Consider the following 21,347-nt stretch of genomic DNA (forward strand, 5'->3'; position numbering starts at 1 on the left):
AATAAGGCAGAGGGACAGCAACATTTACTTGATGTTTTCTGTGTCCCGAAAAGTGGGTCTCAGCAATATTCGGGACGCTGTTGAAGGTTAATTTTTTGTTCTTTTTGGTCTGGGGTGCACTGATAATGGCCATTATTCAAAGTTGAGGTAGCAGGTCATCTGCTGATCTTATTAGAGCCACGGAGGACTTCAGGAAAAATGTCCTGATGTCCTCCAGCATGTCCTGTGCTGTGACGGTGATAGTTTATTTGACATATAAATTATCTTGAAAGTGTTACAAAATATTGTAGATATTAGCAAGAAATAACTATTGTACATTTTTTCCTTACTTTTTTATAATGCTGTTTCCTGACCCTTTAAACACAGACTTTTGTATTTCCTGTCACGACCAAATGCCAGGACATTTTCAGATATAAACCATACTTACCATTTTCCAGTAGCAGTGACTAAAACTTCACAGTGAATGAGCTGACAGTAACTGAAACAGTAGGTAAAGGTCAGAGGGACACAGAAGGCTACTTGCCTTGGTTGCACAGAGAGCCAGAGAAGCCGGACAGGCACTCACAGTGGCCAGTGACATGATGACACGGCCCGGTGCTGTGCACACACTGCGGACACGACTGGCTGCAGCGGTGCCCGTAGAAGCCCGGAGAGCAGACTGCAGCCGGCGGAGCGTGGCAGGGGAGGGAGAGGGAATCAGTCGACAATGTTAGATGGAACAAGAGGTATATAATAATGAAACAGGGCATGACAAGAGTGATCAAGGGAGTACAGAAAAATCAAGGCCGGAAGAATTAAAGCAGAAAAGACAGGGTGAGACAGCGGAGGGAGGGAGAAAGCAGAAAAGTCAGACTTTATTGTAATCACTCCCACTTCATCTGCTGCCAGAGATAGAATAGTAAAATAGTTAGGAGAATCGTGAAAGTCTATTTTATGTAAAGTCTTGAGAGCAGCTTAATGATCTATAAATGTCAAGAAACACACAAGTGTGCGTTAATAATGCAGATTTTATTGAAAGAATGTGGGCCATTAAGAGATATTCAAAAGGTGAAATAAAGGTAATTATATTAACATTTTATACAAAGAGCACTGTAGAGACTGCAGTTTATATCAAAAACATATTTTCATTTCAGGACAGCGAGAGCCTTAAAAATCCATGCTTTGTTCTGAATTTAATAGCTGGTGATTTGGGAAGATTCCTGCTCCAATATCGATGCTGTCAGGAGGCAATCAGGTATTTTCCCGAATAAGAAACCTTTCAGGATCCAACCAAAACACCCCTGGTTAGCATTTAATGTTATGTCTATCCCAAAGGTTTTGATTTAATTTAAAGCACCAGGTGTGTTCCACCTTAATTCGCCTCTGGAGAGGCAGGTTGTCCTCCAATTAAGGTAAACAGGAAAACTGCAGTTACGAGGTTTCCACCTGATGAGAACATTAACTGTGTAAACATTGCATTTGGTGGAGTAATCCACACACTCACACACACACTCACACACACGCGCCGCTTGTTTAATCTCTCGACTCACTCGCTCAAATTGATGTTTACAGGTTTGTGACTGTGAATTTCACTCCCAATCAGTGAGCTCATCACTTGAGAGCAGCCTCAGACAGACCCCCTTTCAGAAACCAGAGCTCGCACTCCCAGTGAGCACGCCCTCTGATGAGCCTTGGGCGAGGACTGTGAATCTCCCACTGCGAGCTGGTTGTTGAGGACAGGGTAGGGGGGTGAGGAGTGTGTGTGCATGTGTGCGTGTGTGTGTGTGTGTGCACTGTCGGGGTACAGACACTGTGATTAAGTGATAGCAGTGATGAAGGGGTTTACCCTCAAGTAGTTGCGACTGACAACTAAGAGCTTCTCCCCAGCTGGCTCACCCTTCAACAATTCCTCAAAGATCAAACCAAGGTCAGTGCTGTGATTGCTTTCCGTCTTGTGACGTTATGTTTTTTGAGGTTTAGATAAAGGGGGTATGCTTGCAAAGAAAGAAGGAAGGAGGCTCACTTCTTTTGCAGGAGGTCCCTCGGTATCCAGGTGCACACACACATGTGCCGTCCTCTGGAGAGCAGGATCCTCCGTTCTGACAGGAGCAGCTGACTGAACAGTTGGGTCCCCAGAAGCCTTGTGGGCACACATTATCACAGTGGATTCCTGCAGGCACATTATAATGACAAATATTCAGCGAATGCACACTAAGAAGGCAAAGACTGGTATGCTGAAATATTCTAAGCAACCTGCCATCTGTAAAAACATCATCATCAAAGGACATCATTCACAATGGCTGATCACAGTGGATCTGTGGAGGGTTATTCACCCAGCATGGATCCTCGATTGATTTAAGTTGTAAATGAAGAAAACGCTGTTTGGTGTGTGTTGTTTTGTTTTTTTCAGCTCAGCCCCTTCCTTCTAGACTCTGTTTCTCTTTTCCAAATGTTTTTTATTTTTGATCTGACTGGGGCTCCCTGCCAGTGCACTGTGTTGATTAACAGGGTTGGGTCTCAAGAGAGGCCGAGCTTGTCTCCCATTCTCTTTCAGCAGAGCCGCGGTAGAGCACAGAGCCGAAGGGAAGAAGTCAGGCTACAAGTGCACAGTCTGGAAGTGTCGCTGTGTGTTTGGCACGGCTCCAAACAACAAACGCAAAACACTGCAACCATACATACAGGGCTCTCAGTGTGCACATGAATGCATTAGCACATCCGGCGAAGCTGCATGTTTTCTCTTGGCGATGCCTTCAAAAAACGAAGGGGCAAAAGCACATTAACTGAACATACACCGGCCTCATATAATAAGCTACGTGGCTGGAAAGACGCAGGAGCATACACACAGTTAGAGTCGCATACTCATGCGCACAAACTCTGCAACCTTTCAAGTGCCAGCCCTTAGTTCGAAGCCTCATTTGAAATTTCCTTTGAGTGAGAATATCTGAGAATGGTGTGGCCATTAAAGTAGCATTAGTGCAGTACCTTTGAATTAAACCTGGACTAAACTCTGGGGACTAATGTTATACAGTAACCAGGGCGCCTTAGGGCTGCAATGGAGGAGTAAAGGAGAGGAAATGTTAGTGCTGATGAGGAGGGGGCATGGTAGCAGTGATTTAGTCAGAAGCCCAGCCATGGACATCAAAAGGAGGGCAAGGCTTGTGCAAGTGTGTTTGAGGTTCTGCTAGGCCAGGCAGAAAAAACTGTGACTGCCTTTACTGTCAGAAAATGAATGCGGGCAGAGCATCACACTTTTCAGTCTAATGGTGGCAAACAGAGGGGCTTTAGATGCCTAGTGAGGGAGAAGAAGAAAGAGTGAGAGAAGCCAGAACTGAAGTCTCTTCAAAGGAGGCTTTTCGCTGAGAAGTGCCAGAGGTCCCACTATCCAATTTGTACAGAGCGAGCAAAGCAAAGCAAACGTCTCTCTTTCAGTGCATGTACACACACGCTGACACTACCTGCTCTACGACACACAGTCTCTTCAGAAATAAAAGGTGAAGTCCTATTTAACATGGGCTAGCATGAAGCCTCGGCATCAAGTATCTAGTCGCGACTCTCTTTGTTGGCTGATGTCAGGCTTACGACAGTTCAGCAACAGCAGTGTGGGCCATAGACAACTTAGCTACTTACACGCGCCCACTCCGAGAGTCAAGCGGCTTGACAGATTGCGCAAAAACCCACAATAAAACAAACAGCAAGTTGACAGCAAAGTAGGATGCTATATCAATTCTGGAGCTAGCATGCAGGGTGATATGACAGTGTTTGCGGCAAAAAATAGCTCGAGTGTTTCTGTAAATAGCCATTTTATTCCATCTCTGACTTAGTCCTGTGACGAATCCCACAGCCTCCTCTCTCTGGGAGCTCCTTCCTTCAGAGAGCCCATTGAAAAGCCTCTACGATTCAAGTATGTATGTATGTATGTGTGTTTGTCCGGCCCACTGGGCTGCCCGTTGCCCCCAGCTCTGCACCCCGGTGACTCAATTAAGCCTGACAGATGGTCCCAACCCGTACAGGATTCAGAGCATGAGAGACCCGTTTTGCCGCCTCCGTTCTTGCAGATAATAAAACCCACATTGTTTCCCAGAATAAATGCCCTAAGCTCAGGAGGCTGAATGGAGTGGGCTGCTGAGAGCTCACAGGCTTGACCTTTCCTGCTGAATCTATTCCCTCCCCGACTGCACCTCTCCACCCAGGCTCAGAGACCAGGTCCTCGGCTAGCCCCCTGTATTTGACATTCAGATGCGGCGCTTCATTTCTGAGCATAATGATCCTCACCCTTGCTGTGACATTCACACTTCCCTACCTCCACCTCTTTCCCTGTAAGCAAATGTCTGAAATGACAAGAAACAACGTGTTCACGTACAACTAAGAACTGGGTTCAAGAGGGGATCAGAGTTCAAACATACACCCTATAACGAGTAGCGAATCCTCCGATGGAAAAATATGGTAGTACCGTAGGTCAGGTTTCACAGCAACCTGGGACTTAAATTATTCACAGAACCAAAACAATATATAATAGTAGAGAGTGCTCTGGGCCAGTGATTTGATTCTGTCTACAAATATTTATCTCATGAGTCCCGTTAGACATTGCTTATAACCAATAATGGGTGAAATGTAAGCATGAGTGCATACCAGCACGCAGTGTGTCAGCCAAGAGATTTAATTTACACACACAATTTCTCATTCACATACCCCGCCGACTCAGTGGCAAAACAAATTGAATGTTTAATTTACAAAACACTGCTTAGACATGCTGTAAACATACTGTAAAACACAAACACGAACGCCCCAGCATATTTACTTGTTTTTGGGAAATAAGTATGTCAGCCTAGCATCTGATGTCTTTTATTTTCAGCAGATGAGGATAAATATACAATTTAGATCTCAGAGGTTATTTCAGCCTGCTCTGATTATTAAAGCAGTACTGACCTGTCCAGCCGGGGTAGCAGCGACAGTAGCCGCTCACTGGATCACAGCCATCAGCATGGCCGCAGTCACAGCGCTCACGACACTCCAACCCATAGGTGCCATCCTGACAATGATAAAAACACGCTGTTATGGACACAAGGAGACACGATACGTTTGCAGCGTTCTTTGCAGCACCTTTCTTTTCTAAGACTTACAGGGCAGGACTCGTCGCAGTGCTCTCCCCTCCACCCAGGAGAACATGTGCAGATGCCGTCTACAGGGTCACACGCGGCTCCGTTGGCACATAAACATGTCTGATTACAGCCCAGACCCCACGTTCCGCTGGAGCAGAGGATGGAGCAATCCACACCCTGCCAGCCTGGGGCAAGATATAAACTGATCAATGTACAAGTTGTAAAGTTAGAGTTAGAATAGTTTGCAACTAAGATCAGCCTGTAGAGGAAGAAGAAGGAGAAGAAAGAATCTCTATATGATCACATATCATACAATGTACAACATAGTGAAAGTGGTACTGGACCAATTCCAGATCTGAGCCAAAAAAGGGCCAACTGGATTCGGAACCAGGACCTCCTTGCTGTGAGGCAACAGTCCTAACGACTGCACCACCATGTATAGACAGACTGGTGAGTAAAGTAGACTTTGTGTTTGGCGTGATGACGTTTAATGTCCCTGACAACTACTGTAGTCTCATTTAGCCGGTTGTTAGCAGCCACCCTTTTTTAAGACACTAGCGCTTTATAATTCAATTGTGAGACATTTAATGATGTATTTTATTTTGTAGATATGCAAATATCTTTAACTTTATTTCAGGCATCCGATGACTTTCAGACAATGGAAGTGCAAAACTGCTACTCATTTCCAGGTTTCAGATCTCATTACCACAGCCCTTTATTAGCTTATTTTAGCATGCTTACACACTAAACTATTGTGTGTGTGTTAGCATTAAGCTCCTCGCACAAACAGAGTTGCTGGCACGACTGAAGACTCTTAAGTCTGATTTATGGTAGTGTGATCGACACTTTTGATGAGTGTCGTTCGACAGAGTCACTTTAGTCCCTTTAGCTGCTGAAGGATAATTTATGGTTACCATGGAGACATCTGAAACCTTCGTGGCACCAATCAAGAATAGTTAATATTTTTCATGGCAAGCAGAGAATAAATAGAGGGCAGAGCTCATCTGACAGTGTGTTTAATGCAGTATTTTATATGAAAAACTACCTACTTTAGGTTTTCAGTCTCTCTTTCTCAAACACAGACTGCAAGTGGATTTAAACCATAAGTACAGTTTGTACATGTTCAAGGGTCCATGTAAGAATCTGACTTGTCACATCATAAAGTGCACAGTAGAGTCAGTGAAGCATATCTTTATAAGAACTGCTCTGAACCTAACAACGAGCCAGTTATATTATTATATGATTTACAGTACCTTCCCTGCAGATGCAGGAGCCGTCGACTGGAGAGCAGGATGCGTGATTATGGCAGGAGCAGGTGGACATGCAGCCCGGCCCGTATAGACCAGGAGGACACACTGTAGCACAGTCCTCACCCTGAGGGAGAAATAATGCAAAGTCATGAGGCAAGAATCAGCATGGCAATAAATGCTGACTCTGGCGGACCAAAAAAAGGAATAATATAGAGAAAGACAGTGAACGTTCACTGCACTTCTCCTCAGCTTACTGAACTGTTTATTCAGACCTGTCGGACTGTATCTGTGTATAGAATGAGGAGCAAAGTAACTGTAAAATTGAATGGATTCATGATGGTAACTGAAGTTCAAGAGGAAGGACCACACTTGATCCCTCCAAGCTTTTGCCTCCCAGTTCCAATTATGCACTCTATATATTCTGACAGTGCGTACTCCCAGCCACGCTTCGCTTTTCGCAACCCTGCTCCACCCCATCTCTCCATCTCTCTCTCCCTTTAGGTTCGTCTCATGGGGGGTCTTCACTTTCATCAGAGGAGAGGCTGGCAGGACTCCAAGTCAGATGCTCTCCCCCCATCCGTTTCCAATCAAGATACTACCAAAATCTGCCCTTCTGTTCAACTAGTTTTAGTTCATATGTTCATACGAAGCTGCAGACTGCGAGGTGATGCAGGGACTAGTGAGTGGGACCACCAGGGGCGATTCAATTCCAGGGTGCAGTGATGCAGTGCTCAAAAGTTCTGCCCACCACCACGAAGGCCAGCGTTACTCCATTTTGTCCCTGCTTCCCAAAGGACACAACTGACAGTGGGTGCTTTTCATTATGCGAGCTTGTCCCCTAACCATCCTCACTCAGGTCTCTTCTTCGCATCTTAACTCTTCCCAGCAAGGATGTGAGAGAGAGATGCAAGGAAGAGACACAAGTGAGCGAAGCAAGGACTCACTCCAGAAGGCTCCTATCTCCTTACTCCTCGAGGTGCATTTAAAGGATTGGAAGATCTTCGGTAATGGTGGAGGGGGAACAATTTCCATAGTTAGCGTAATGAAAAGCATGCAGTGTTTGAGGATCTTGTCCTTGTCCCCAAATCAGCGTTTGTTAGTTGAGATCTGAGGAGAATATTGTAAACCTCCAGGTGAAGTTCTTTGCTGAAGCAGCTGGTGACACCGTGTGAATCAGGAGGAAGCACATGGCTATCTACACCCTCCTCAGGCCAACAGTGGGAGTTAGCGGCACTGAGAATGACAATACAAAGACAAAACCAAACAGGGGAGAAGAGGCGGTTAATGCAAAACCCAAACAAATTAACGTCTTGGTGAACTGGGTGCACAGAGAAACGTCAGCATCCCAGAGGCATCCCTGACAGACTGCTGCAGACACTCAGTTTATTCCCTGCTATTAATGAGCACACCAATGGGAGATCGGCAGCCATGCTGGCACAGGCTTTAAGCTCCTTACCATCGCATCAGAGCGAACTATCTGATAAAGGACATGGAGTACTCCTTCCCTGTCCTCTGCAGCTAGCTGTCATTAGAATTTCTCTGCTTTAAAAGCTGAGCACAACCCACCTCTACTAGTCTTGTCCCTCCCTAAGCTAGAGATCACAGCCAGTCTACGGATTCACACACCCTCCTTCCCAAACCCTGCCTTGAGTGACAGGTGACACAATGATTTAGAGTTCCAATTAGTGGCCCAGAGGAGTCCTGAGTGGCTCTTGCTTCGCTCACCAGAGGACTAGGGGACTGCTGGCTGCTCACTGCTCTCATTATCATTTTGAACTCAGTTTAAACAGGAGGCATGAGGAGATGTGCCAGTGGACGCCAGGGGCAGAACACACATCTTAAAACATCTCTCCTCCCCGTGCACCACATAAAAGAGGCTGTCTGTGAATGAAATTTTTATCAATCGGCTGCAATAACCTTTGTTCTACTGGAAATGACAGCTTCCAAACTGCTAACAATAGCAGTTCAGTTACAGTTGTTAAGAGCGGGGAGAAGTTCGACCAGTCAGAGGGGGGCTGGAGGGGTGGGGAGCCTCAGCCTGTCTTCAGAGCACAGGCAATTTACTGGTGACTGGACTCATGGATAAAACGTCATGCAGCCACAAATGACCACATGGATTTTGCTGCATCCATGGCTGCGTCGGATTCCACTCGGTTTCACCCTTGTGGCGCAGAGACCGGTGGTTGGTCTGCTCTCAAGAGGGGAAAGGCAGCTCTCTCATTAGTTGACTGATTCATATTCCTTCTGAGCTGCGAAGGATAGAAGTCTGTATGTGGAGAATCATTATTAATACACGGGCTGTCAGTCCATAGCACGAGAGCAGCAGGACCTTACATAACTACACAGCCAGAGGCAGAGACTAGACCTGCGCCGCTGAGAGGCAGCCAGGTCGTCCTTGGCCAAGGCACTAAATTCATACCTATTAGTATCTTAATGTAATTGGAGAGCATTTTTTCCAGAAAGCCTCTTGCTGACACAACATTGATCAGCCGAGAACCCATTGAGACTAGATGCAAATGGCACCACTAATTACCAATCAGTCTCACTCCTTAACAGTTCATCTAACTGCTGGATGAGTGACTGCAGTTTAAAATTCATGCAGCAAGACAGAAAATGAACCTCTGAACCTTTTGATGAGGCTAGAAAACCCTGAGAGAAAGGAAAATGATTTGTTTTCACCACCTACAAAGGCAGACTGGAATCCATATTTAAGACATTCATATTTCTGATGCGACAGTGTCAACAGAATCTGTACAATCTGGGGAGAAATGTTGCTGTGAGTACAAGCTGCCGATTGTGAGGGACAATGCCTGAATAGGTAACATGTAATCACTTTGTCCCAGTCAAAAAGAGCATGTCCAATTACTAGAGCTAAATCAAGCGTGCAGGAGCTCAGTCTGCTCCAACACTTTGCTTGGTTTGCCCCCCGATGGGACTCCAGAACAAAGATGCAGCAGGGAGGCTTAGTCCTATCAGCTGTCCCCTGGGGAAGTGACTTCACCAGCAATCAACACCGTCATAAACCTCATTTTGAAAGTCCCACTGTGCGATAACGATGATGTGCAATGCATGTGACCAAAAGTTACACACTCACAGGTGAGCGCCACGATCACCTCTCTCTGTTTGAACAGCAGCCGCTTTGTTAATAGTATCAGAGAAAACACCACGAATACTCATCCCCCCTCCCTTCTCTCTTCAACACACACACGCACACACACACACACACACACACACACACACACACAAACACACCAATCCTCCATATGAGCTGTGTCTGTTCCCATCTGACTGCCTCCTTTTCTATCCAGCTCCTGCCCTCTAGGTCTGTTTAATGGATCTGGCAGCCCTTCCCAGCAGCCGCCAAAGAGAACAGGTGGAGCAAATTAAGACACAGTCTGCGGCCCCGCTCGGTAGCTCAATTCACCACAGTGGCCCGCTGTAAGACACAGGCAATTTCCACTGAAATGTAATGTTGGCAGAAATGTACCCTCTCGGTCTGTGTTGCTCTGTAACTTCAAATTGCAAGACAAGAAATACAATGGGAAAACTGATTGAACTTGCCCGACTAATTTGACAGTTGTAAAAGGGACAATATGGTCGCACAAAAACTACAAAAATGGAAAAGTATATAGGTAGGTCAGAGATTCAATCATCTCCCAATTGGTCTCGGAACAGAGATCTAAGCTTGCTCTCGACTTCTCTCTCTGACGTTTCAAGTTACAGCAAATCAAGCGTATTTGTAAAATGCACACGACTGATTATTAATGTCTACAAAGGCCGGAGAATGAATCATTTAGCAAGGAATTTCTTGTGGTGCAATAGAGCACATCCATTATAAGGCAATAATAAAATGCCTCACCTTGCTTCTGCCTGCCTGTGTACAAAAAGCTTCTAAAGTAATACTGGGACCACTTCCAGAACATTACGACCACACTGACGTAAACATTTTTACTACGGCCACAAATAACATGAAATATAAATCAAAGCAACAACCTTCACAAGTAAATGCTGGAAGGATGAACTGTTTCACAGCATGTGGTGTGAGTTATACTTAAGACACAATGCAGACGCCCTTGCACAGTTCTCCTTTTTGTCATTATTATTTAATGACGCTACAGATTTTCGCAAGTATAACAAAGATAACAAGGTTACGATGACAATTAATCTTTTTGTGAACAATTTATGTAACCAATGGCATAATTACAAGCTGACATGCTGTAATTATGGTAGTGATTAAATTAAAACAGAGAGCAAAGTGGCGACATGTTAATGATTCAAAACAAAAAAATCAGACATTTTAATGTGTTTTTTTAAAAGTGTTTTATGATTGTTCCTCTTTTTCTTTTCCTTCTGTCAGTGAGTGAATGTTGTCTCTCTGTTGGCTTGTGTAACATAATTGTGCTGGTGTTGGGCATGTTGGCTCTCTCCAAAATAAGATATACATCTCAAGTAAAGGTCAGATAAGAATAAAATAAATAACAAAAAAACACGACGTCTCAAATAACAATAAAACACAACGGCAGCCACTGACTTATATACAATCAAACAGCAGTGAGGGTACTCACCGTGAACCCTGGGGCACATATACAGGCGCCTGAGACAGGATGGCAGTCTGCTCCATTGGTGCAGCTGCAAAGCAGCATGCATCCCTCTCCATAGTATCCAGGCGGGCAGGTCTCATTACAGTAAAGCCCTGTCCATCCCGCGGAGCAGGTGCATTCACCAGAGAGCGGATGGCAGCTACAGCATAATGAGAAAGAAAGATGGGACAACAACAGGGGAAAAAAAGAGAAAGGCGAAGTTTCAGCTCTGAGAGTATCAACATTTCATTCGTGAGCAGGGTCAAAGTGTGAAGTCTGCGCCAACAGCAATTCATCCATCTATGTGTCTACGTGCTTGTTTCAGATAGATGAGGTGTCCCTTTTCTCCTTCGTTCTGTAATGACTTCTATGGTCGGCGCCCAACTCCAGCCGGAATCAGAGCATTAACATTGCATTAACTATGAATGCTGCTGAGAAATTATGAATGAAGCAAAGGTCGCGATTAAAAGCTAACTGGATGACATGGCAAAGAGGTGTCCAGACTTCAGAATGAGGGCTGGCTTAGAACTGAGATGAAACAAAATTGGGTTGGCGAAGTCTTCATTCATATGGAGCTGAAGGGCGCTTTGCTTTAGGGCTTGGTCAGAGTGAAGCAATGCGTGGCGTTGCACTGATGTCTCACTTACCTCACGGTGTTGGTGGTATTACAAGGGCAGTACTTGTCACAGATAAGACCGTAGAGGCCCGGGGGACAGAATCTCTCTTGGCAATTAGGGCCTTTAAAGCCCGTTTCACACAGGCAGGCTCCATTGATATGGTGACACTTGGCTCCATTCTGACACTCACACCTCTGGTTACACTGCGGACCAAAGCTGCCCACAGGACAGTCTTCCTGACACCTGCAGGACAGATTACACCTTCTTTCAAAGTGGTGCTTGAAAAATGTCAAGTACATTGAGACAAACTAGAGTGAAGAATGGAAGTACGATATTTAAATATTAAAAAGGTCAAAGCAGCTCGACTGAAAAGAGAACTGTCATCAATTAGTTGATCGACAGGAAAATAATCGACAGCAAAGTAGATAACAGACTGAGCAAAAATGTTAATATCTCTTAAGTGTGTTTCTCAAATGTGAAGCTTTACTCATACTGTCATAAATGTAATTTAATATATTTGGTTTTTAAACTGTTGGTCATCAACTTGGACTGTCTGAATATCTTACACACTAAACAATGAATCAATAAAATAACTTACAGATAATGAACAATCACTAATCGGAAGACTACAAAAAGGTGCACATTCAATATTATTAACGTAAATTATGGAGGACTAATGATAATTGTATTGTACATGAGTTATTTCCACAGAACAGTAGCTATAAGAATAAAGATAACAATGTGAGCGTCCACACTGATGACGACAAAGGTCTGTAAACAGTAGCGCCAAACACGAGCTGTGCACTCCAGCCTTGTCGACGGCTCAGAAAAATGGATATTAATGACCTGTTACTTCTGTACCCTACACAGAGAAACAGAAAGAAAACCAGAAGATGATGAAGAAGACGCCATTTTTCAAAGGTGAGAGAAGTAGAGTTGTCGTCTTTTGAAGACAAATGTTATTCATGCTTTTGTATGTGTCAACATCTGTTATCCTGGCAATCAGCCGAGAGGACAGCAGCGAAGACAAAACAAACCTTCAGAAGCGCCACAGACTGTATGGCAGTATGTCTCAGGTAAAATTACATTTTTTTCCTGTAATTTACAGAATAATATTATGTTATATACACATTTAATTAGTTGTATAAACAACCAAGACTGAGTTTTGAGAGTAGACCGTCTTAAAAAGTGCTTCCTATTGCCTTGAATTAGCCTACATAAGAGAGGACGGCTATAGTTGGAAACCAGTATTAAGCACTGCTGAAACATTTCTCTGTAACAAAAGGTCATCAAGTAAATTGATTTTGATTGGCAGTCAGTGTTTTTATCAGTCATCAAATCGCTCTGAATGTGATCCCAACGATCTCCTTCCCCCACTGTCGTTGTCATTACAGTTATAGTGTGAGTTACAGTTATTGTTCCTGGTGTGGACGGCTCTTTACTGCTTGCATATTATTACCACTCAAACTGAAAATACTAAATATCCATTTTGGATATATTGTGGTAGCTGAAACTCTCATGTTTTCAGTAACTGTTCTCAGTCAAGTACTGTTCTAACTCACCCCAGCACTTAGGATCTTGACAACCTTGATTTTGTGCAAGTATTTCTAAAAAGTGTTTATTTCATTTTTGAGTGAAACTCTTTCTACTGTGATGCACTAAAAATGTTAATAATCTCGATTATCTTATTAATCATCTGGTCTAGTCCAGTTAATATTTCATCATTGAGATAATGAATATTTAATTTGAAGATATTGTCATAAATCTAAGTCTGACATGGTGAAATTTTATTGAGTACATGACAGGGAAACCCTCAAAGCAGCCATCAGACCCCCTGCAGTCTGCAGACTGGACCTCAGGATCTCTGCAGGGGCTGGACAGGACTTAATTGTCATCAACCACAGATATTAGAATTGGTAAGTAGCTCCTCCACATGAAGCACTGAAGTAGATCAGAAAATGGATTTTTTTTTCACTTAAATATACTGACTTAACTATACAATCCTGGTGGAGTATCAATCTCAAGAGTCTAACAAAGCTATAACAAATAGCTCAATTACATTATAAAATGGGCGAGTTATGTTTCATGTTTAAATTACCCCGGCTTTAGTTTTATCAGGGGACAATGGTATTATTATACTAGACAGCAGAGGGTGGGGGCTAACACAATCTGAGATTATTCCTGGCAGGTTAATTCACCTGCCACTGACAAAATGAATGAGGGCAATTTTGCAAAATAATAAAGTAAAGGAAAGGTCTTGTCGAGGAAGTGTTTCCATCCAAGAGACAATTGCTTTAGCTGAACTAATAAACCCAGGCTGCTCTGGGCTGCTCTGGCAGGCATGGGGAACTAAAAAGATCTGTGGATTTCAATGAGACCTTAATATAAGCCCATTACTTATAATTAATGAGCAGAATCCAAACAGCATGTAGCCCATGGTGAGATCAATGGACAGGCTGGGAGTGGAGGAGGATGAAGGCTGAAGACATGAAACCTTGCTGGCCAGCATGGAACGCAAGATTAATTAAACATAAACACCCGTATTAAAAGCTTCCAATCCACCTTCAAATAGACTAATGGGCATTTATAAATGCTTATTCCTCCTGAGCATGGGATTATTCTTACATTTCCTTTCTCCTTTAAAAGAACAGCCAGGTTTGTGCCTCATTTGGATGTCAACAAAGAGAATAGGTCAATGAGTGAATGTTTAATCCCTTTGCATTAGATGCTAATATCAATAAATCATGCCATTGTCTGACCTATTTTCAAAGTAGCAGGATTACAAAAGTTTGCACAGAGTTCGTCACAAAAGGATTTTGCACATAATTACTGAGCCAGTCTGTCTGCCGGAGGTGTCTGCTGCATACCTGCGTCCGCTGAAGCCAGCTGTGCACTGGCACTGCCCCGTGACGTGGTCGCACAGCCCGCCGTTTCGACAGGAACAGTCCTTGCTGCAGTTGATGCCGTACTTGCCAAGAGGGCATGGCTGGGCGCAGACTGAACCCTTTGAAAAACAGCCAGCAATGAACCATATGAGATACATCGATCATGACCTCACCTCACCAGGACTAAAATACCCAAGACATAACTCTGTTTGAACAATTTGGGCCGACTCTTTATGATTCATCTGTTTCTGTGCCTTACTTCCTCCTAATTAGAGCATAAAAGAAAGAATTACAGTCAAGGAATAACCTAAACTTAGACTGATTACTGATCTCCATGAGTAAATATTAACTTGCCTCAGAGAGTTCATCATGCTGTTTATATTGTGGTAACTGTCCCTTTAAAGCAGGGCTTTCCAAAGAGGGTCCTGTGGACCACAGTTGGCCCACCGTAAGGTTTAATTTAAGAATTTAAAATTTAAAAAAATATTTTGTTTTATTTCATTGGAATCAAAGATGCTTGTTAATTATGTAGGATCCTTAATTATGAATTACCATTTTGCAATCCTAACAACACAATGCAATAGGTGTTTGCTTTTGGCCCATGGTCCACCAATACATTTCATTTTTGGCGTACAAGGGAAAGAGTTTGGGCTTCCTGCTTAAAAATATTGAATATTGGATTTTTATAAATAAACTTTCAACTAAACTAATAAATAAACTAATAAAATTTTAATTTCTTAAAACAAAATATCTTTACTTTTACTAAGTATACCATTTGGGTATTTTTCACAACACTGCATATCTGGTTATGTCATATGCGATCAGTTTCCAAACTGAATATCCAGAAGAGATTTTATATCATGGTATATAAAAAAAAGACTTCATCCAAATCACCCAAACCCAATTTAAAGGAATGGCAAAAATCAAAGGGTTCTTCTACAATAATTCAATCCTTTAAAAAAAGGGATTTTTCTTTTGCCTTCATGTCCTTATTCAGAAGTTTGACAGCAGAGACAGACATGTGGGGAGAGTGCAAGGAAGAGGACATGCAACAAAGGTGGAGCTGTAATCAAATGTAATGTGGCCCTAAAGCACTCGGACACGGCGGCGTCCCTGAAGTACCACGCCATATTGTTGGCTGTGGGGGGTCATGCTCACTTGACACTACTTTGAGAACAGTGGTTTGAGAAAGCTTGCACAACCTTTTTTTCCCCTGCAGGGAGTAGAGAATCCCACATTCTCATTTATAATTGAACACAGCATATTGATCAGAGTCTTAACATGTCAGTCTCTGCTGTAGAGACTACATTAGAAACGTTTTTTTTCCTGAACACCAACGATATTCACCCCTTTTCATCCTCAATGCCTTCCCACCTTTACTTGAATGACTTACCGTCCACCCGGAAGGGCAGGAACAATCTCCTGTGATGTGGTGGCATGTTCCTCCATTCTGACAGGGGCAGCGCTGCTCACAGTGAGGCCCATGACTGCCGGAGGGGCAGCGTTCTCCACAGCTGTCACCACACACAAGTCAAGAGTCAAACTCTCAGACACATAACTTGTGTTCACCTGCAGGTCTTTGAATTAACAAAGAACGCTCAGACAAACACCAAAGAGAAAGCTGCGAAAGATTAAATATGATTCTGCTACTCACAAAGCCCCCGAGTAACCCGGTGCACAGATGCACTCTCCAGTCTCGGGGTTGCAGGTGGCACCATTGAGACACTGGCAGGGTAGTTGGCACGCCTTGCCATAGTAACCGCGCTCACAGGTCTCCTCACAACGCCATCCCTGGTACCCATCAGTGCAGACACAGGCACCTGTGATGGGGTTACACTTGGCCCCATTCTGGCACTGACACCGATTACTGCAATGAGGTCCCCAGTAGTCACTCTCACAGCCTGCAGGCACACAGAGAAGTGGCATCAGACAGAGGGAAACAAAAGAGAATATGCACCAGGATTTATCCTTGAAAATAACTGAAATCATCTGTCAAATAAATGCAAGCGTAATAAAACTTGGTAATCAAATTGATTCCTGTAATACATGTAATAGTTCATCACAGATAGTGAATGTTCCTGGAAATTACTCCACACAACTAATTACTGACCACCATGAAAACTTTGCTGCAGTGATTCATAAGCTCGATAATCTTGACACTCATCTTCGGCTTTATCTGCTATCAATTCAATAAAAATGTGATATTTAGCTTAAAGAATGAGTCTTGTGATATTACTTTTTTTTACTGTCAACAAATACCTTAAAAAGATCAACGCCAATAACTCTCAACACAACTCATCCTCCAAATCTGTGAAGCCAAGGCCTAATATATCTCTTTCAACAGTGCCACGGCACTCTGTTGTCGTCCAAAAACGATTAAAAACACATCAGTGAGCCACACTGTTGCACTTGGCCACATGTTTCTTCATTACCAAGAACGTGGGCAGTGAAGTTTATTTTGAGTCAGTCTCACATGCAGCACAGCACTGTGCTGTTGTAGCTAAAAACACTCAAATCCCCTATCTGGAAGAAACTACAGTGCCCTGCTGTTTCAGCTGTGTTAACTGATTTAGCTGGGTAAAAAAAAACAAATGAAAAGAAAGCATGTATGTATGACCTTATACAGTATATATCTTCAGTAGGAGTAAATTGGCTGAAAGTCACAGCGGTAAAGAAGTCCAACGCTATAGACTAGAATAAACAAGACGTTGCTCTTGGTCTTTTAATGAGATTTTTCACAATAATAAAAAATATCTAGAATACAATCACCAGCCCTATCTTTTAAATTCAGCCACTGTCTTCAGTCCCTTCTACAGAACAACCTCCACAGTTTGTTATCTATCACAGAGGTAACCATGTCACATTCACATTCAGAGAGATGGACACAAACACAGGAAGAACATGCAAACTCCACACAGGAAGGACATGAGCCAGAAATCAATCCCAGACTGTGTGTGTGACCACTGAGCCTCTGTTTCACAGCAATACAAAGCTTCTGTGAGATATACTGTGTTTATAACACAGCAGCACAAAATTCATATCTCTTGTCAATATGAGCTTCTCGAAACATTCATCAAACTGTAACCCAAGCGACTCAGGAAAGCTTCTGGCTGAAACACAGCACAGAGAGCTGATAAACATCACAGATGCTTCACAGACAGTTTGGATAATCAAGTTTACTATTGAAAAACCATTTGTCGTTAAATGTACTGGACAGGTTTATACCAACAAAGTAAAAAACAGTGATAAACCTGTTGAATTCTTTTAACTGTCTGACTTGAACTAAACGATGTGGTAGTGTATAAGGGCCTGTGTATTCCCTCAAGACACATGATTGTAAGTGTATCATTAAATTGTGATACACAATTTGTTTGATATTTCTCAAAATAAGACAAAAATTAAGCCTTTGACTGCCTTGTTTTCTAATGAGAAAGTTGTCCTTCATGAAAGATTGAAGGTTAGCCCTTTAAGGAGACATATTATGCTAATTTTCAGGTTCATTTTATTTTGGGTGGATACTAGAAAGAAAGAAAAAAACAGCAGTTTTTTCATACTGCTCAGTGCTGCAGCTCTGTATTACCCTTCTCTCTGAAACACCTTGTTTTAGCTCCTGTATCTTTAGGACTAGTAGCAACTAGCTGAAACGGTCTTTAGGGAACTAATTTTCTGTACATTTACCAGCTAACCTTAGCTAACTTATGCCCCTGATGTGGTGCTAGGCATTTAGCCTAGCAAACAATGGTTCAGCCAAGCTTGTTTGCTGAGAAAAAGGCTGTCTGGAGGTTGCTGGGATAGGGCTGCAACTGACTATTCATCAACTGTTTCATCATTAGTTAAAATGTAGATTATTTCCTCAATTAACTGATTTCTTATTTGGTCAAAAAAATTCAGAAATTAGTAAAAAAAAAAAAATGACCACAATAGTTTATCTCACTGATTTGCTCAGGAATTGCTGATTGATTTTGTGTCGATTGATCAGCCATTTAATAAAATCTAAGCAAAACAATGTGCTAAAACAGGCTAAAAGGTTCTGTGCAGTTGGGTGTAGTCTGAGGGATTTTAGCAAGTTCAATGTCTTTTAACTGATAACCAGGTTATCGTAGGATGTGGAAATTCTGTATCACCGCCAAGTAACATGAAATGATAAAACAGGTGCAAGATATAGTTTTGTCACTAAGAAATTGGTGGAGATTTATACTGTGCCAGACTGAGTAGCCTGTATGTGATGTTGACTTACCACAGCCATCAACGAGAAAGGTCTTAAAAAGCGCCCTGAAATTAATCTGCAAAAACGGAAGCAAGCTGTTCACACCTCTCAGCGACTGGAGAGAAGAGCAAAAGAGGATGCAAAGATTAAGAACGCGAGTGATTTTTCAGAATATAACAGTTTGTTACTTGAATGTTTTTTAACACCTTTTTCAGGTGCAACTTCAGGAATTAGCTGTCAAAATGGCTGGTGGGGAAAAAATGTTAAGGTGCTGGAGGCAGTGAAACTATCAAACTGCTTTAACTCTGGTGACAAATTCTCACTTTTTAAACTTTTCTAAATGTACTTTCATCTGACTAATAGTACAGAACTTGGGGTAATAGTGCAGAAAGGTTCAATTTGATGGAAATAACACAATGAGACAATGCTCATCCTCTGTGACGACTCACACAGACACCCCAGAGGTGTCATCCCTAAACGACGAACAGCAAAATGTGTCTTGCCAGCTGCTTTGTAAAATTGGCACTCAGGAAAATTTGTTGAGTTAAATAACCTACCCGCTTTACATGGGTTAATGTAAATAGCTCAATGACATTGCTAAGTGATACCTGAGGGAATGATGTAAACAAGCCATTCCCACATGCCTCGGGGGATGGGTCTGTTTAGAAAAACTCAATACGTCCCATAAACAGCAAACAAATAGCTAATCTTCAAGGTTGAATTAACAACCAGCTTTAATGTGAAGAACAATCAGCACTGAGCTGGGGTAGTACGCAGTCCTCAGCTTCACCAGGGAAATTGTTCTTTTGGGGATCTAGTGGTAATTTAAGTGATCGGTACGGCCTTATGTCTCTCCTGCAGCAGCTGCTGTACTGCCTCACATAAAAGCCCAGCTTGAGACCCCGGCCAGTGCTGCAGCCAGGACGGTGAATATTCCACTATTGATTCTCACATCATTGCAGACTTAGTTGTAAATGTAAAGACACTACGCCCTCTCCCTGTATGCTCACTTTGCCAGAGCTGTGATCAGCCAGAGTGGGAGCCTAATGAACCCTGCTTCGTGGTCGGCACTGAAACCTGTTTTTCCAGGTACACAGCAGGAAGATGATCAGCCCGTCCCTGATACAGACAGGTCTGCCCTGAAGGGGGTCTTGAAACACTGGGCGAGTGCAGTATTACTTCTGCGGTCAGACAGACTAGAGGCCACATTACAGGGCTCACATTGATTTGATCTAATCTGCTCCTGGCCTCCAGTCTGGCATGAATGAGTTCCCTGAAGGTTGAGCTGCTGCCACGCAAACGACCCTGGCACATTAAATCTGAGATGTGTGCGGGCGGCAGGGGTAATGGATGAGCAGTTCGGCTGCAACTTGGTTTAGCACTCTATAAGCACTCATCAGAGCTCCCTTAGCTCAACAGTGCTCCCTCAGCACAGTACAAAAACAGGCACTGCCTATATAACCGGAGGAATCATCACCTTCAGCTCCAAACCTTGACCATTTTAATAGAGAGTGCATTTTATATGCCTACATGTATAACTCAAAATATGATGTCAGTAAAAAATACCTAGAGCGGCAGAGAAAAACAGAAATAAACCAAAATCTATCCAGCGCTTAATTTGCAGAGTTTTCTGGTGCTTAAGAGCTCCACAAATGTTACCATTTGAAGTTTTAAACCTTCTTTAGCTTGCAGTTAGAGGCCTCAGCACATTGAGAGCAAAGCCCATTATCTCGCTGTCTCTCTCCTACACAGAGGTTCTCAAACTTTACCCAGTAGTCTCCCACTTCCCGGCTCTGACAGCATTTAACTGTGATTAAGGAGTCAGAGTTCATGATGAGCTGTGGGCAAAAACAGAGAGAAAAGCAGAAGACAGAAGCATGTAGCATGAAGGCCTCAGCTTCTAGAGACTGTAGCTAAATTGTCTGAGGTGATGAGGACCCCCTGTGGGTTGTGGTGTGTAGGCAGTGAATCCCACACAAATCTGAAACTAGAGAAGCTGCAATCCAGCCCATTAACTGGCCTGGCCTGGGTCAGTGTGCCTAACTAAAGGACACATACACTAGGCAGCCCGGACTCTCAGAGCTCATCATGCATAACAGTTGGAATGTGGATAACCTCACACATGAGGAAAGGTCCAATCCCAAGGTGCTGGGTATAATCCCCTCGGCTGGAACAAAACAGATCACGTTGAAGGGTACCGGCAGATAGTAAACTTCTGAAGGTGATGTCCAAAGAATGGGCTGAGAGAGCCATCGTGGTGGTGCTGAGCTTTGAAGTGTGCTCAAGAGTCTGCATGATCAGGGGCTGGCTGCAACCGGATTAAAACCCAGCAGCTTTCAGCAGCGGGCTTCATTCAGAAGTTCTCCTGAACTTGGCCTCTTCAGCAAAATGTTTGTTCTCTACGAGGGGGAGTCTGTGCCAAGGAATGCTTCTCACAGCCAAATTCAGAATGAGGGCCTGAGTCAAGCTCTTTAAACAGCACAGCATCTCTCCGCCATTCAAACAGCATCAGAGTTTTACGTAGGATTGAGCAAATATAATGACGTTTAAGGATTATCAAAAATATTTTCGAATGAGATATAGGAGGAGACAATACCATTCATATCGATATAGTCTGATGTTGCGTTAAAATACCTTCCATAAAGCTGTGCCAGTGCTTGCATCGCTCATAAAGGGAGACACAGTGCTGGTCCAGACTGTGAGCTGGCAGGTGAAGTTTGTTTAATTACT

At 43.2% G+C, this 21,347-nt stretch overlaps 1 protein-coding gene across 5 annotated transcripts in view; it reads right to left on the minus strand.

Annotated features, from left to right (window-relative positions):
* megf11 (multiple EGF-like-domains 11) overlaps nucleotides 1-21,347 on the minus strand; it is a 75,654-nt gene that overhangs the window by 10,699 nt on the left and 43,608 nt on the right. For all 5 annotated transcript variants that reach the window (XM_084364890.1, XM_084364889.1, XM_084364888.1 and 2 more), the window contains 10 exons: nucleotides 16,065-16,311; nucleotides 15,804-15,924; nucleotides 14,393-14,529; nucleotides 11,556-11,768; nucleotides 10,894-11,068; nucleotides 6,332-6,452; nucleotides 5,100-5,263; nucleotides 4,906-5,008; nucleotides 2,003-2,149; nucleotides 524-658 (listed from right to left, as the gene is read on the minus strand). In XM_084364890.1, the coding sequence (XP_084221016.1) occupies nucleotides 524-658; nucleotides 2,003-2,149; nucleotides 4,906-5,008; nucleotides 5,100-5,263; nucleotides 6,332-6,452; nucleotides 10,894-11,068; nucleotides 11,556-11,768; nucleotides 14,393-14,529; nucleotides 15,804-15,924; nucleotides 16,065-16,311 (1,563 nt within the window). The remainder of the gene's footprint in view (nucleotides 1-523; nucleotides 659-2,002; nucleotides 2,150-4,905; nucleotides 5,009-5,099; nucleotides 5,264-6,331; nucleotides 6,453-10,893; nucleotides 11,069-11,555; nucleotides 11,769-14,392; nucleotides 14,530-15,803; nucleotides 15,925-16,064; nucleotides 16,312-21,347) is intronic.

This window comes from Pagrus pagrus, assembly GCF_965226575.1.
Source record: "Pagrus pagrus genome assembly, chromosome: 10".
NCBI lineage: Eukaryota > Metazoa > Chordata > Actinopteri > Spariformes > Sparidae > Pagrus > Pagrus pagrus.